The 14,834-nt window shown below is 44.2% G+C and overlaps 7 protein-coding genes across 7 annotated transcripts; 4 read left to right on the forward strand and 3 right to left on the reverse strand.

The window, feature by feature from the left end:
* The first annotated feature begins 1,315 nt into the window (after window positions 1–1,315).
* BGW36DRAFT_407512 (HIT-like domain-containing protein) lies at window positions 1,316–2,602 on the forward strand. Its single transcript, XM_046219045.1, has 3 exons — window positions 1,316–1,855; window positions 1,935–2,037; window positions 2,115–2,602. Exons 1-3 carry the CDS (start codon window positions 1,589–1,591, stop codon window positions 2,363–2,365), a joined length of 621 nt encoding a protein of 206 aa, XP_046072211.1. The 5' UTR covers window positions 1,316–1,588; the 3' UTR covers window positions 2,366–2,602.
* Window positions 2,603–2,695: 93 nt separating this feature from the next.
* On the reverse strand, window positions 2,696–3,861 carry BGW36DRAFT_450182 (uncharacterized protein; the record flags this gene model as incomplete). The annotated part of the gene is made up of 2 exons (XM_046221796.1): window positions 3,378–3,861; window positions 2,696–3,319 (listed from the first exon to the last, which is right to left on the reverse strand). The coding sequence occupies exons 1-2, from the start codon at window positions 3,555–3,557 to the stop codon at window positions 2,696–2,698; spliced, it is 804 nt and encodes a 267-aa protein (XP_046072212.1). The 5' UTR covers window positions 3,558–3,861.
* Window positions 3,862–6,115: 2,254 nt separating this feature from the next.
* Window positions 6,116–6,624, forward strand: BGW36DRAFT_427470 (uncharacterized protein; the record flags this gene model as incomplete). The annotated part of the gene is made up of 3 exons (XM_046220415.1): window positions 6,116–6,175; window positions 6,252–6,364; window positions 6,453–6,624. 3 exons carry the CDS (start codon window positions 6,116–6,118, stop codon window positions 6,622–6,624), a joined length of 345 nt encoding a protein of 114 aa, XP_046072213.1.
* A 1,134-nt stretch (window positions 6,625–7,758) lies between these two features.
* Window positions 7,759–9,773, forward strand: BGW36DRAFT_461480 (general substrate transporter; the record flags this gene model as incomplete). The annotated part of the gene is made up of 9 exons (XM_046222136.1): window positions 7,759–7,947; window positions 8,007–8,028; window positions 8,093–8,404; window positions 8,459–8,803; window positions 8,859–8,880; window positions 8,946–9,024; window positions 9,081–9,161; window positions 9,216–9,495; window positions 9,554–9,773. The coding sequence occupies exons 1-9, from the start codon at window positions 7,812–7,814 to the stop codon at window positions 9,771–9,773; spliced, it is 1,497 nt and encodes a 498-aa protein (XP_046072214.1). The 5' UTR covers window positions 7,759–7,811.
* Window positions 9,774–10,111: 338 nt separating this feature from the next.
* Window positions 10,112–11,029, reverse strand: BGW36DRAFT_341555 (uncharacterized protein; the record flags this gene model as incomplete). Its single annotated transcript, XM_046213098.1, has 2 exons — window positions 10,740–11,029; window positions 10,112–10,679 (listed from the first exon to the last, which is right to left on the reverse strand). Exons 1-2 carry the CDS (start codon window positions 11,021–11,023, stop codon window positions 10,112–10,114), a joined length of 852 nt encoding a protein of 283 aa, XP_046072215.1. The 5' UTR covers window positions 11,024–11,029.
* Window positions 11,030–11,731: 702 nt separating this feature from the next.
* On the reverse strand, window positions 11,732–12,895 carry BGW36DRAFT_427473 (putative aryl-alcohol dehydrogenase Aad14; the record flags this gene model as incomplete). The annotated part of the gene is made up of 1 exon (XM_046220416.1): window positions 11,732–12,895. One exon carries the CDS (start codon window positions 12,893–12,895, stop codon window positions 11,732–11,734), a length of 1,164 nt encoding a protein of 387 aa, XP_046072216.1.
* A 720-nt stretch (window positions 12,896–13,615) lies between these two features.
* Window positions 13,616–14,705, forward strand: BGW36DRAFT_427474 (glutathione s-transferase-related protein-like protein; the record flags this gene model as incomplete). The annotated part of the gene is made up of 2 exons (XM_046220417.1): window positions 13,616–14,180; window positions 14,254–14,705. 2 exons carry the CDS (start codon window positions 13,616–13,618, stop codon window positions 14,703–14,705), a joined length of 1,017 nt encoding a protein of 338 aa, XP_046072217.1.
* Between the last annotated feature and the right edge of the window lie 129 nt (window positions 14,706–14,834).

The following is a 14,834-nucleotide window of genomic DNA, read 5'->3' on the forward strand; positions in this document are numbered from 1 at the left end:
CTGGCTTCGCTGTTTTTAAACAGCGGAGCATACTTACTGTCTCTCACAACCTTACCCAACTTTCATCAGTATCGGGTGGTGGGATCGGTATATTTTATTTAGGCTGCGGCTCCTATTGTGGACATGGTAAACCTAGCAATATACTATCGGGTCATTCCATGCACGCAATTTGCAGCAAGAGTCATGCGGTGGAGAAGGGACACCCATACAGTGGAGGAAGGGAGTCGCGCTCATCTAAGAGAAGAGGGCTACTATAGCAGAAGTGTGGAAACAAAAAGGTGAAGGTGGTCTATAAATGCGTGTCTCAAATTCTAGTTTATTGAAGAGGGCTTCTTTTGCTTTGTGAGAAGTACGTGTCCCAGAAAGCAATTTTGGCTTGTCTCTTATTCGAATAATGTGGGCTTGGTTGGTTCTCGAGTTATTTCGTCCTTTGATTGTTTTAATCGTCGTTGTAGATATGCTTTCTATTTCCATTCCAATGAGACTTTCTACAGGTAATGCAAACATATGTGTGGCATATGTTCAACATACACCCAACCCAAGCGTAGCATGTAGTTCCAGAAAACTGGATTTCCAATGTCGCTTACTTGGACTGCGATGGGGGGAGATGGGGGTTCTCAGATACCGTTACAGATTCTCTACCATAACAATATGTAGCAGGCAATTTGGATACGTAGTAGACCCCTGATAACGTCTGACATAAAGTGAGACGTTATATATATATATATTCAACCCCCAATCTTACTCACTTCCTGCCTCGCCTTCTGTCTTGAGGGCTTGCTCGCTTGCTTTGAACTATTAGTGAGTCTTTAATATCGAGGCATAGTATGTCACTTATATGACTAACTATCTAGGTGCGTGAGCAAGGCTTGGATGCGTAGGAAGGGCTTATACGCGCTTATATACGCGTTGGAATGGACATGTTAATATTTTATAAACAATACACTTTTGTAATATAATTTCAAATATTATATATTTTAATTAATGATATTGGGCGATGTTGAATCGATTATTTTGATATGTTTTTGTAAAGAATATATCTTTCTCAACAAATACGTCTTGGCACGGGATGCACATACAAATTTGTATACATATCCAATAATAAGATATTAAAAATTAGACTCTCGTCTGGCAGCTATATCAAAAATGAATATATATAAAATCCAAAGACATTACTAAGACGTTGCTGCAACCCTAAAACGGTTGTAACAACGTATCAGGGCAGTATTAGAGTATTCCGCTATTGAATCAATGAACCTCGGCTGTGGATCACCACTGCCAAGCGGAGGCCAATGAAACCTCCATCTCAACAAGCCACAACAAATGTAACTCACTCTCAATCACGGAAGGTATTTTAATACATTGATGCATCTTGAACGTCGATTTGACCAGGTTCTATCGCGGATCTACCAATCATCCTATCAGCCTCTCCAATCTCGACACAGATATTTCAGCCAACATCTCACATCCCACCAATCACTCGGCAACATTATCCACATTTCAACCGACTCATCAAGTACCCCATATCTCAATCATCGTCATCACCAAAAGAAGCTTCAGCGAAATACCCAGTAATATAATCTTCAAAATGCCAAACCTTCCTGCAATTCCCTCTCCAACCTGCCCCTTCTGCAGCATCGCCGCCGCATACCCTCCCATCCCTCCATCATCCGCCATTCAAAAGGTTCCGCCCCGCCCAGGAAGCACAGAATCTTCCCATGCATTCCTGATCCTGTCTACGCAACATGTCCTTGCATTTTTGGATATTATGCCCTTGGCGAGAGGGCATATTTTGCTCACGAGCAGGAATCATTGGGAGAAAGTTGGCGACGTCGGAGTTCGGGTCGGCGAGGAGGTTAGTGTGCCTGATTTATTAATCATCAGACATATTTCAAAATTTAATCGAGGGACTTAATGACTCATGGCTATGGCAGTTTGGTAAATGGCTCCCGGTTCTCTCAAGGACAGCCATGCGAGTTATATTCGGTGCCGAAAGTCTTGCAGAAGAACAACATTGGAACATTGTTCAAAATAACGGTAATAAAATTCTCCACCATTTCAACCAGCCCCCTTATATATGAAGCTATGTAATGTATATCTAATTATGGAAACAGGCGAAAGAGCAGCCCAGGTGGTTCCTCACATCCATTTTCATATCATTCCTAGGCCACCGCTTGGGTCGCCTGGAGCGATGACTAAATCGCCGAGTTGGACGATGTTTGGTCGAGGGCAGAGGGAAGAGTTAGATGATGAAGAAGGGGAAGAGCTTGCTCGACGGCTAAGAGAAGAGCTCGCGAGGGAAGTTGGGCGGGTGAAGCAGGAAGAAGGTATTGATTTAGACGTCGATATAGATCATAAGTTATGATGACTGTGAGTCTGTTTCTCATCGTCAGCTGATGATAATTTACCTTGCATGTATTTGAGCAGCTTCGATTCGCCCCATGCCGTTTTCAAATGTTATATTGAGAGAGTGTCCTATCGTACATATATATCGATTGATGTAACATCAAACAAAACTATGAGTCTACCTACATCAATGGATAAAACTGAGCCCCCGGAGCCCACGGGTACTACTCAGTGAGCTATCCTTGTACAATCCCAATCACACCCTTGAGTTTTTGCTTAATCTTCGATGACCTAATATTATTCTTTGATTATCTGATCACTGAAGCTTACGGACAATTGTTTACAATAATTAGTGAATGATTAGGCGAACAGCTATTACGACAAGCCCTGGATCTACTGCTGTGTACTCTGGACTCTCCTTTCCCAAGATCACCGAGCCCAAATAGGTCCCATCTGCACAATCTACAGCGGCCAGCAATATCCTCGGAGCAATCCCAGGAGGATCCCATTCCCCAGCTCCCAGGAGTAGGAGATGCCACCAGCCGAACCAACCGCACAGGGGTGGCTCCGGTTGGTTTAGATGCTTACATGGTTCCGTCTCCCCAATTCTCGTGGTGAAGTTTGTGATGCGCTCCCTGCCTCGAGGATTGAGCTTGAAAGAATTATACCGCTGGGCACGTAGATCGGTGCCAAACACCCTCCGATGGCCATCTTCCCACGTAATCTGCACTTTGCGAATTTCCCAGTATTCGATCGCGTACCAAAAGCCCTCCCAAATCTCGATGCCTGTAACTGGCACGTTTTGGACCTCATGAAACCAGCCCTTCCCCACGCGGTCCATGGGCCTCTGCATGTGTTGACCGGCTATCGGAGGTTTAGGAGGTTGGGCTTCCGTGGGAGGCTGATTCTGGGCCGGAGGTTGAGGTTGAGAAGCAGGCTGCTCCGGCGAAGGAGATTGAGTCTGCGTTGGAGGCTGGTTGGCAATCCAATCCAGACTCTTCCAATGGTTCTCCCACTTCTCAGGCCCTCACTGCAAGACATCCGGTTTGGACGGAATGACCTGCACACACGCATATTGGCCTGCTCGGAAGAAAGTAGGTCTCTCCTGGCTTCTTGGCTTTATCTTCAGGGACCTGCAACGCGGTATCTACTGAGTCGAAGCCCGTCTTGGCCAGACCGGGCCATTCTTTAACAATCTCCCGGGGGCCCATAGATGATCTTGTCCTTCACACGTCGATCTTGACGTAGTTGGGCCCGCTGAACAGATAAGCCTCGTTGGGAACGCCAGGCACCGTCGTCCCGGCCAGGGACTTCCACTTGTCTAGAGTCTTGATGGGGCCCTCGATGATCGTATCACCTCCGGACTTGGCTGTTAACTTGATGCGGACAACCTCTAGGTCTTGGAAGAAGTACAACTCGTCCGCGACGCCTTGGACAGGGAGGATGGCGTCCACTGTGTCAAATCTCGCCTGCCCTAGGGATTTCTAGTGATCCTTGATCGATGCGGGACCCCAGGTTCGCGTCTCGGTGGAAGTGTATGGCTCCCAGCGAACGCGACAGTAGTTGTTGACCGAGAAGAAGCATGCCTCCCCGAGGTCCTTTTGGTAGAATGCGGCGTCGACCATGGTGAGGGTACAGCAGGTATGTTGTATGAATAGAGCGTTAGAAAAGAGATCCTTCGAGCGAACTCTGGAGTGCTGGGTAGTTCTGCTCAAGAGAACACACAGGGAATGTACTCTGTATTTAGCGCCTACACGGTCAAAAGAAAGATAGATACATCACACGCCCGAGTATCCAAAGCGTAATGTCCATACAAGTGGGCAGCTTGAGTATGGTCAAAGCTACGCTCAGGCCTTGACATCATGCACGATTGAGCTGAAAAAACGGTCATTTCTACGTGGAGAGCGATCTCGGAAATCTGACCTATGCTGCGGATGGCCATATTCATTGGTTCGACAATAACCGTGTAATCAGTGTCATGGGTGTACATTCTCAAGAGTCCTCCCAAATCGGTTTGTTCGTATTATTTCTGACAGCACGACAGAGAAAAGGCCGCAGACTCTGATATGCCTCGTGGCTGCATGTCTCAGAAACAACAACGAGTCTGCGCCAATCGCTGCATCATTCTGTTGCTATGCACACTATATCGTTCACTGACGGACTGACCGATTTTTCGGAGAGCTTGCTTTTTCTTCCTTTTCCCCTCTCTTCCTTTTCCTACAGGTTATTGACTTTAGGTTACGCTACAGTTGCCTATGAGCTTGCTTTTTCTAATTCTCATACTTAAATATTGATCTTCGTATCTCCAAAGGTGTAGGTTTAGCCAGCCGAGACGTTCTAGTTTCTGCGGAACTACACTTTATAGCATAATTACTGCATGTTCATGCACCAAATTACGGAATAGCACTTGTCAGATCATCATCTACAGGAGTACAAATATACACTAGTCTACTCTGCATTTGTTAGTACGTACGGGCAGATCCCACTAATGCTACCATAAGTACGCACTAACTGGCAATCCCACAATTTACTGCCTCATCCAGCAGTAAGAATACAGTGAATCAGTTTTTACTCGATAACATTATGTAGGTAGACCACAACTACGTAATCTAACAGCATACAATTTGATGCTCTGCACTGATTGCAGTAGACCCGTCCTGGCCACTTACTTCATAATTCATCCAGGACTGCAGAGGGGCGTTCTCTCTGCCGTAGTTGGGTACGAAAGGCCAGATTGATTTGAAAAATAAAATGGCAGGCTAGAAATGACAGGTTTGAAAGATAATCATGGATCTGTTCATCACGGTCGAACATGTAACCAGATCCATGTGTTCTTCAATAGGCCTTCAGCAGCTAGTGGGACTGGTGGGCATCTCCACTGTTCCGGAGGAATGATTTACGATTGAAATGGAGGCTAACACAGAACGTGCATTTTTATTCTATATTAAGTAGGACATTTACGGGCTGGGTCTGCATGACCAGACGTGTATGACATGGACTAATGTCCTTGATTGGCTTTAAAAATTTATCTAAACCCTAACCAATTTTATTGATAAATAAGAGAGGTAGCAAAAAAAACATTATAAAAAGTGGTGTAACGCGCGTGGTAAATGTGAAGGACTTAACGCAGTACTGCGGTTAGCTTCTATCATTAGAGCTAGGCAGAATCTACTTGCTAGTTTCATACCGAAGGCGGTATTGCGAGTAAATACCAGCCGTAACGAAACTATGCCGACGGGTTTTCAGCTTCCGTAACCAGGCAATGTTCCATCGGCCAACCTCAGTACGAATACCGAGACCGGTTACTTATATAATTACGCTTTTCAAACTATCGGTTCACCGATTTCGGTTACCAATACGAAGACTCCAGCAGTAAGAATTATCCCCAAAGCTAGGTTGTTATTCATCTGGGGAAATAATACATTCCTTGAATTACTCAAAGTGTAAAATTCCATTTAATTATCCATCTAGCTTATACAAACTACTGTCTTGGTTGCTGTCGAGTAGTTTCGTGACAGAGCTATGATTGCCAATGTGGAAATCTGACGACTTCTGTACTAAATAAACCGGGGGTATGTGCGCCAGTCAAAACTCCCAACTCCAGCATTCTTTGAATTCGGGAAATAGATAAGTGGGCCTGACTTGCTTTTTGCTGCATATAAGAAGAGGCCGAGAACATATTACGAGCGTAATCAAACCTACCGGACGACTATCTTAATTATAACACTTACAGCACATCCGATCCACTGGTAAACTGAGCATTCTCACGATGTCAACAGAACCAGTATGCGTCATTTCAATCCGACCAAAGGAGGGTAAATTCACCGAGGTGCGTTTGCGCTGGTATCCACCAATCAATTATTGTATTCCTAATATAACCTTTGGTGCTGACCATTAACTATAAGCTGCTAAACTTTGTATCGCCAACTTTGAAAGAAATCCAAGAGAATGTTGCTGGTGTTGTTCACGCATATGAATTCGTGGTATCAGGCAAGGAAGAGGTTATAGTTCTTGAACGGTACATGCAGTTCATTTTTCATTCCTCAATATTTCATCTCAGAGGCTTGAGACAAAGGAATTAAGAGTATCAGCTAATAAAATAGTAGATTCCGGAGCAATAATGCTATGTTTAACTATTTTAACAGTGATTACCATGAAGGATTGGTTAACAAGCTTTTGCCCTTGGCTCAGGAGCCTATTGATATTAGAAGTTCGGCAAATCTTGACCAGCTGCAGGACTGGAAAAGTGGTAGCCAGGGAGGCCATTTTACTGTTTGATCTTGAAATATCACTTCTTGGTCATCATGGTGTTCTAGCTTTTCCAGGTTATATCTGTCATTCTCTACGCTGCTAACACATACATTGGAGGAAGAATACTGCACCAAGGAATGATTCATAACTATTACCTTTTGAGTCCAGATACACAAAAGTGTGTTCATTTATGTCCAACATCAACAAAAATCTATTTCTTAGGCCGTACAAACAATTTCCTGATAGTCAAGTGGCCAAAATTAATCAGTTTGCCTACCATATCTCCCTGAATCTAGAGAAGCTCGAGAATCGAGCACACTTCTCAAACATCCACGAGTGCGTTCCTGGAATATATGCGTAGTGGTGCCCCAAAAAGCTAGGTAGAAAATTACTGCCGCTAATAACATGTTTTTCTACATTCGCATTGACATTAAGAAAATATTTGAATCTCTAGTGGAAGATAATGATATACCAGCCCCAACGAAGACGTAGCCTACAACCTGCGCCGGCCAAGGGATAGATCGACTCAAGTAGTTGGTCCAATATTACGGAGCTGACAGAAGAGCTAGAGAAATACCTATTAGGCCAAACTACCGGGCCAGCGAAGTGATTGCTTGGAGCAGTGGACCGGGAGAAAAAGATTGGTTCGGCATTATTGACAAAGGTGACTCGGCATTTGTGGGAATCTTCCCCGCACACTAAGCCCAATTAACGCGGGGAACAATGCGGGGTTGGAAACTTAGATAAAGCATACCTGTGCCTTTTTTCGTGGCAAGTTAAGTCGTTTGCGGAGGCAAGATATGTGACTATTCGTCTAGCTTTGTGGGGTCTCTTCGTATCCGCTAAATCTACTCTCGAATCGTTGGGTCTCTCTTCCTATGAGTAAGCGCCAGGCATGCGTTTAAGTTAGTTTAAGATTGGCGCTTATCTTGTCCAAAACTTAGTCGGTATATTTATTGACGCTTTGCATTGCCACAAAAAAGATCAACAGCTATTCAAGGCCATTTGGGATGATCAGTTGAGGAGTTACCTACCAATCAGTGGCCGTGGCTTAGAATTGAAAGCCTCCTATCCTCTTCATAGCTTTCGGTATTAGGGCTGGAACAAAATATGGATTAATCGAACCCCGTGGTGCTAAGCTATAAATACAAGTTCCCAAGCAACCGGTTTTCAAATAATGAATTATCCATTAATATTCATGATACTGGTCATCCATGGCTAAGCTTACAGCATACAATATCGCAATCACTTGCCTCGCGGCTTTGGGAGCCTTCAGCTATGGCTTTGGGTTTGCCATTTTCGTGACTAGCATTGGCCAGCCAGGGTTTTATACATACTTTAATCTTGATCGTGAGTCGTGGCTTGCTCGTGTACGACCTCGTGTTAGAAACAAAACTCACCAATATTAGCAACCAGCAGTTATACGGCCAAGTACATGCATCTCTACTAAAGAAGCCCAACGGAGATAAAACAAGAGCTAACATTAAATCATCAGCATTCTGGGTGCAATCAGTGGACTATTCAACTTTGGTCTCGCTGCTGGAGCCCTTGTACAGGGATGGCTGTCCGATGCTTTCGGTAGAAAGAAGGCATTTGCCTTTGCCAGCATCTGTTCTTTAATTGGCGGTGCCTTAGTTGCTGGATCTGCTGCCATTCCAATGCTGATAACTGTGCGAATGCTGCAAGGGTTTGGCTTGGGGATCCTCGTTGCCTTGGTGCCATTATATGCTACTGAGGTCGCCCCCCCTCATCGTCGTGGTATGCTCTCTGGGCTTACTGCTATGAACTTTGCGCTTGGATATCTAGTGTAAGAATATACACCACACCTCCACTTGATATAAAAATGCTGATACTCTTGGAGGTGTGCATGGGTGTCCGTTGGTACCTACTATGCGAAGGATGTCACACTGCAATGGAGATTGCCCTTGGCCTTGGGTTGTTTAGGGCCTCTTATCATTCTTATTGGCCTCCCATTTCTCCCTGAATCTCCTCGCTTCTTGACCATGGTAGGAAAGTCAGCCGAGGCTTTGGAGGTACTTCGAAAGATCCATCATGATCCGAATGACCCTGAAGATCGGGCCGCTCGTGCAGAGTATACTCAGATTATGAGACAGACGGCACATGATAGAGAGGAGGAAACAGGATATATAAAAATGTTCACAAAACCTTCTTGGAGAAAAAGAACCCTGCTCGCAATGTTTATTCAGTAAGAAATAACCTACAAGAGAGCATATTGTGGATACTAATCTGGTTAAATATAGGTTCGCAGCACAATCTACAGGGGTATATAAAGTCATCAATTCTGCAATTAACTCTGCGATGTATACTGACGAAACCACACTATATAGGTGTTGGCGATTGCGAATTTCCTCATCCTCATATTTGGCACCCTTGGAATGACAGGAGCCATGCCACTTATATTATATGGTACGAATACATGCAATCGACTATTGTTTAAGCCACGTTAACCTGAACATATGTAGGTGTTTTTGCTACTGTTGGCAACATATCCCTCTTAATCTCACTATTTGTGGTTGACCGTATTGGCCGTAGAAAACTATTTCGTACGTTATTCTATTCTATCCTATGTATAGAATACGCTAATATAGTCTACCTAGTGATTGGGTTTCCGGGGCTCGCTGTAATCTTGCTAATTGAAGCCTTATTACAAAGGCAATATCTAGACTCAGACAACAAAGCCGGTTTGGGAGCATGCGCAGCTATGTTCTATCTTTACGTTATGATATACAATGTCTGCATAGACGCACCATCATTTATCTGGATCTCAGAGATATTTCCAACGACAATTCGTTCAAAAGGGGTCGGACTCGGCTTTTTTGCCTATTCTGTGGGAGCGATCACATACACAACGCCATCAGCGCTTGAATTCCACAATGTGTGAGTTCAGTTGTTAGCTATTAACTTGATAAATGAATCCACTAATATATACCTGCAGAAAGTATAATATATTCTACCTTTACATGGGTTTGTGTCTGATTTCTACTGTTGTTATTTATTTTTTTGTGGTTGAAACAAAAGGACTTCCTGTTGAGGAGATTGGGGCTTTGTTTGGGGACAAAGTTGTTGCTCACCTGACTGCGGATGGGCAGGGAATTGTGGAAGACGACTCATCCAAGGCGGAAACTGACTACGTGGAAGTCGTTGAAGAAGTCTAACACAAAGGCGCTACTCTTCACAGTTCTAGCCGAGAATAACAGGGTTTGGTGTCACTTGCTTAGAAGTTGCTTTCCAAATCAGCCGAATGAACTAATATAGTAATTTAAATTCTATATCTCGGAGGTCTCAGTCCTCTATTAATTATATGAGTTGCCTTCTCAATGTTCAATTTTATAGTGCTCTTCCAAGGTAATCTGGAGTCTTCCGGAATTGTCCTGCTAAATTACCCCTGACAGTAAACGCAGACACTACGGGATGTGGAGTCTGCGAGATATGTATTTCCTGGTAGGGATTTAAAAGAACCAAATCGAAAGGTAAGACTAGCTGGATTGTTTGCTCACTCATGGTCGGTCTGAATTATAATATTTTTCCAGTCGTCAAACGTCTTAATGTGGTTATCGCATACCGATCTAACCATTTCATACGCATCACTTCCAACAACAAGTCTTCCTGGGATGGTTTTCCCTTCAGCAACACCAGTTCCAGTGATAATATCTACCATAATCTTTATCCCTTTTTGCACATCTCCAGGTTGAGTCTGATCAAGCTGGCCAATATAAGTTTCTGTAGCACGAACTTTTGATTTGTCATAATCTTGAATATGATGAGAAGGCGTTTTCATATTCTTAGAGCTAAGGAGGCTAGATCGGAATCCTCCAGGTTCTATAGCGGCAACTTGGATTCCAAATTCTGCAACTTCATCACGAAGTGCCTCAGCATAGATGGAAATGGCCGCTTTAGAAGCAGCATAAGTTCCCATTGTTGCAGAGCCAACCCAACCAGCCATCGAGGATATAAATACGATGGTTCCTGATCTCCGAATCCTCATTGATGGAAGGACTGCACGAGCGAGGTTCAAAGCTCCAAAGACATTCGTTTGAAACACTTTCAAGTCTTCTTCGATCCTTCAAAAAAGAAATAAGTGAATAAATTATAGGGATGCTACAACTGCCAGTATGACTTACGTCGTTTCTTCTAACCCTCCTGTGTGGACGAAACCAGCATTGCTAAGAAGGACATCAATTCGGCCATAGATACTCAACGCGTCTTGCACAACCTTGTTCACTTCCTCCACAGGTGCAGTAACATCCAGTGCCAGGGTGTGTGCACCAGTATTTGACAAGGCTGTGATGCTTTGGAGGCTTCGAGCTGTTGCAATCACCTTGTGTCCTCTGCTAAGTAGCTCTCGAGCAAAGGCGTCTCCAAAGCCAGATGGGCAACCGGTGACAAGCCAGACATGTGATGACATGACGGATTTATTTGACAAAAAAGTGATATGGTCGAATGAAAGAGAATAAATATTTCAAATTGCACGGCAATCCTCTGCTTTTATACATAAGTTTTATGTGTAGAAAATTTTATAACCGCTGAAATCGGCAGTTTGTCTGAGCTCCGGTAAGTCCGAATAACTCCTCAACGGCATGCTACCCGATTTTATTAGACTGATGTAAGACTGATGTAGCTCGGCTATATACTGCGCGGGGCTATTAATTTTTATTTCTCGAATAGGTCTATCTATGACTCAGAGACTGCTCAAGCGAAGAGCCTACGCCATCTTAATCGACCTAGATAACAAATTATTGGGAAGATATTCATAACTTAAGGAATGATTCCGAAAAGGTCTAACTTCTAGGATTCTAAATAACGATATTTCCGTCATCGAGCATAACAGCAGTATTCAGGGTAAAATTATCAAGCATTTTACAGGCCAAGAGGTCGTGTTCCCAAATAATGCCCATCTTCCTGTCTCCAATGACTCTTTGTCGAAAGAAAAAGAGAAATGAAGGTAGAGACATAATAACAATAAGCGTGTAAAACGATGGCCGTTAGAATGCTCATTGGAGAGAAACCGGTTCCAATATGTTGTTTAGTTGAAAATTTGAAACCATCTGGTTATGCTGAACAAGTTGGTTTAGGGAACATGGAGATTTCCTGCACCTCGAACTGGCCCTTCGTCCTAATTTTCATATCCAATGGGTTTGGGTGCCCGAACATATGCCAATTTCGTATTTGCTTCCAGCAACATTGGCCCGGGTCCTCCAGATACTCTGGGGTCTTCCCGAATGAAATTACCGGGGAAACCAACATCAAAATCATTCACACTCTCCAAATACTTGATCTGTTCATCGGTCAACCTGATGTGCAAGGCTTGCATGTTGTCTTTAAGATGCTCAACCTTTCTTCCTCCAACAATGGGGAAGACATTAGGCGTCTTGGCCATGACGTAGGCTAGGGCAATAGCAGTGACAGATTCAATTCCATGCTCTTCTGCTACTTTAGAAAGAGCCTCACTAATACGCACCTCCTCGGGGCTCTGCGTACTTTCCGAGAAACCAGCCATACCACGCAGGCTTTCACCTTCCTTCTTGCGAGCTTCCAGAGCTTTCTTGGACTGGAAATGGCCGCTACCCAGGACATCCCAGGGGGCAAGGGCCATACCGAAGTGGCGAGCCATGGGAATAATATCCCGCTCAAAATCACGTCGCATCACATTCCACCGACCCTGGTAAACAGAAAATGGGGTCTTTCCATTTGCACGCGCATATGTATTGGCTGTGGCCACAACCCATGCTGGGCAATCTGAGGCACCCAGATATAGGACTTTTCCTTGCTCCACCAGGATATGTAGACTATCCATCATCTCCTCAATTGAGGTTGTATGATCCCACCAGTGCACATAGAGGATATCGATCCACTCAGTCTGAAGTTTCTTCAGGGAATCCCGTACACTCATGAACATGCTGCGTTTGTGGTTGCCGCAGGAATTGGGAACCTTTCCCTTGCCATAAGCATAGGACTTGTAATCGCAAGTGTACTTTGTTGCCATGACAATTTGGTCTCGATTCTGGCGAAGGGACATCCATTCACCCAGCCATTCTTCAGACTGCTCATTCTGATAATTGTTGGCAGTGTCAATGAAGTTCCCACCAGCCTCGAAAAAAGCGTCCAGTATTTTGAATGACTGCTCCTTGTTCATACTACCTAAGTCCTCGGACCAGGCGTCGCCGATAGACATAGCACCCAGCTGAAGCGGAGAGACACGAATCCCCGCCGTTGATGAGAGGATTCGATAACGACCCAACTCATTGACGGGTTCGGGGGCGGAGTCGAAGACTGCCATGATGAAAGAATAAGTGTTGAATTCGTGAAGGACAGATTGTAAGACAGCTAGAAGATTAAAAAACTGTACAAGAACAAGAAGCTTTGATTTTAGAAAATATCATGGCACTTGTTTGGTTCGCATTTATACCCGTTCATTTGTTCTCCATTATCGATAAATCGGCTTTAACCGGACTTTATGTAGCTTGTGGAGCGTCACCAGAAATGTGCATTGAATAACATATTCCATTTCCATTGAATAATTATTGTACATCGTTACTCACATCAGAGTTTTCGCTGCTTCCGAGAGATATGGAGTGGAGTTGATATATGGATGCTGCGGTTCAAGGAAGCTACGGCGTCACCCTTAAGTTTAATGCCGAGAGTTTACTGATTTGCGTAGAGAGACTAACCAATGAAGGGGAGGGTGCTGGGATTAGGTTTGAATTGTGTACAACTAGTGGTATGACATTCTCGGGCTCTTTGTGATTTTTTGGTAGGGTTTCCACAATTATAGGTTAGAAAAATAGTGACATTTAGCGATGGCAAATCTGGATTATTAATTATTGGAAGACCGATGAAAACCTGGATGCCACGGGTGGAATATCCCGAAATTTTTCGGGCAACGTAAAACGAATCGGTGTTCCGCAACTTCACTCATGGCCATATCAGGCCTGCACCGACTACTCCTAGCTAATTTGGGCTTTGCCTACAATAAGAGTTCCCCCGTCCTTAACTAATAATGGTGACGACTCATCCTCAGATTATCGTCTATACCTACCCGTTCTCTCCTTGGGGTACTAAAATAGTCACATACCTCACCCTTCGTCATATTCCTTATGCGGAATGCCATCAACCGCAGCACTGGCCTCGTCCCGACATACAAAGCCATTTCGGACTGCAATATCGGAGGATTCCAATACTTGCCATTGGGAGAGATATTTACTATGATACCTTACTGATTCTTGAGAAGTTAGAGGATTTATATCCTGGAAAATTCTCACTATCTGTCCATGACCCAGCAGACAAGGCCTTAACGAAACTACTCGAAAAATGGGCTGAATTAGCAGTCATGAAGTCTGTCGTATCTTCATTGCCTCCTGATGCACCTCTATGGAAAAATGAAACATTCCTTAAGGATAGGATCGAGCTTTGGGGCAGTCAGTTCGACCACCAGTCTAGGTTCAAAAAGCATCCCGGAGCCTTGGCTGAAATGAGAAATCATTTAGCTCTTCTTGAGGATTTATTGAGTGATGGAAGACAATGGCTACTCAATACTCACAATATAAGCCTAGCCGACCTTCACGGTAGGCTACCAATGACCTTTTAAATCATGCGAGAGGTGCTAGTCACTCAAAGCTAATTCGTGCCAATACACAGGAGGCTTTTTATTATTTTGGCTTCGTGATACTTGTGGTGCGTTATCGACGGAGTTCTTCTCCTCGTCAGAATACCCTTGTACATGGGCGTTCCTGGATCGATACGCAGACGCCATTACTTCGGCAAAGCGAAACGGACACACGCCAATCGTACTCGATGGGGAGGATGCCGCTAATGTAATCCTCCATTCTGACTTTAGTGAGTTGGAAGGTTCCGTACTTAACGATCCTACCGGGCTGCAGAAGGGTCAAATGGTGACTGTGTACCGTGATGATGATTTAAGCTCCAAACACCTGCACCGGGATGTTGGCCGGCTAGTCAGCCTTACATCGCGAGAGATTACGATCGCGGTTCAGGAAAGAATAGTTGATGTTGAGATTCGAGTACATTGTCCACGATGGCAGTTTGTAGTAGAGGCTTCAGGCGGAGATTCCACTGCAATTCATGGTTAGCCTCGGATCGAGGAATGAATACAACTCATTTCCTAGTCTTTATTCTTACCTCTGACACTATTACACTATATCTTGGAAGATATTTGCTAGAGCATATTCACAATTATTTTCACATACCATCAGCGCCAT

This window comes from Talaromyces proteolyticus (assembly GCF_021365285.1).
Source record: "Talaromyces proteolyticus strain PMI_201 chromosome Unknown BGW36scaffold_6, whole genome shotgun sequence".
NCBI classification, from domain to species: Eukaryota; Fungi; Ascomycota; class Eurotiomycetes; order Eurotiales; family Trichocomaceae; genus Talaromyces; species Talaromyces proteolyticus.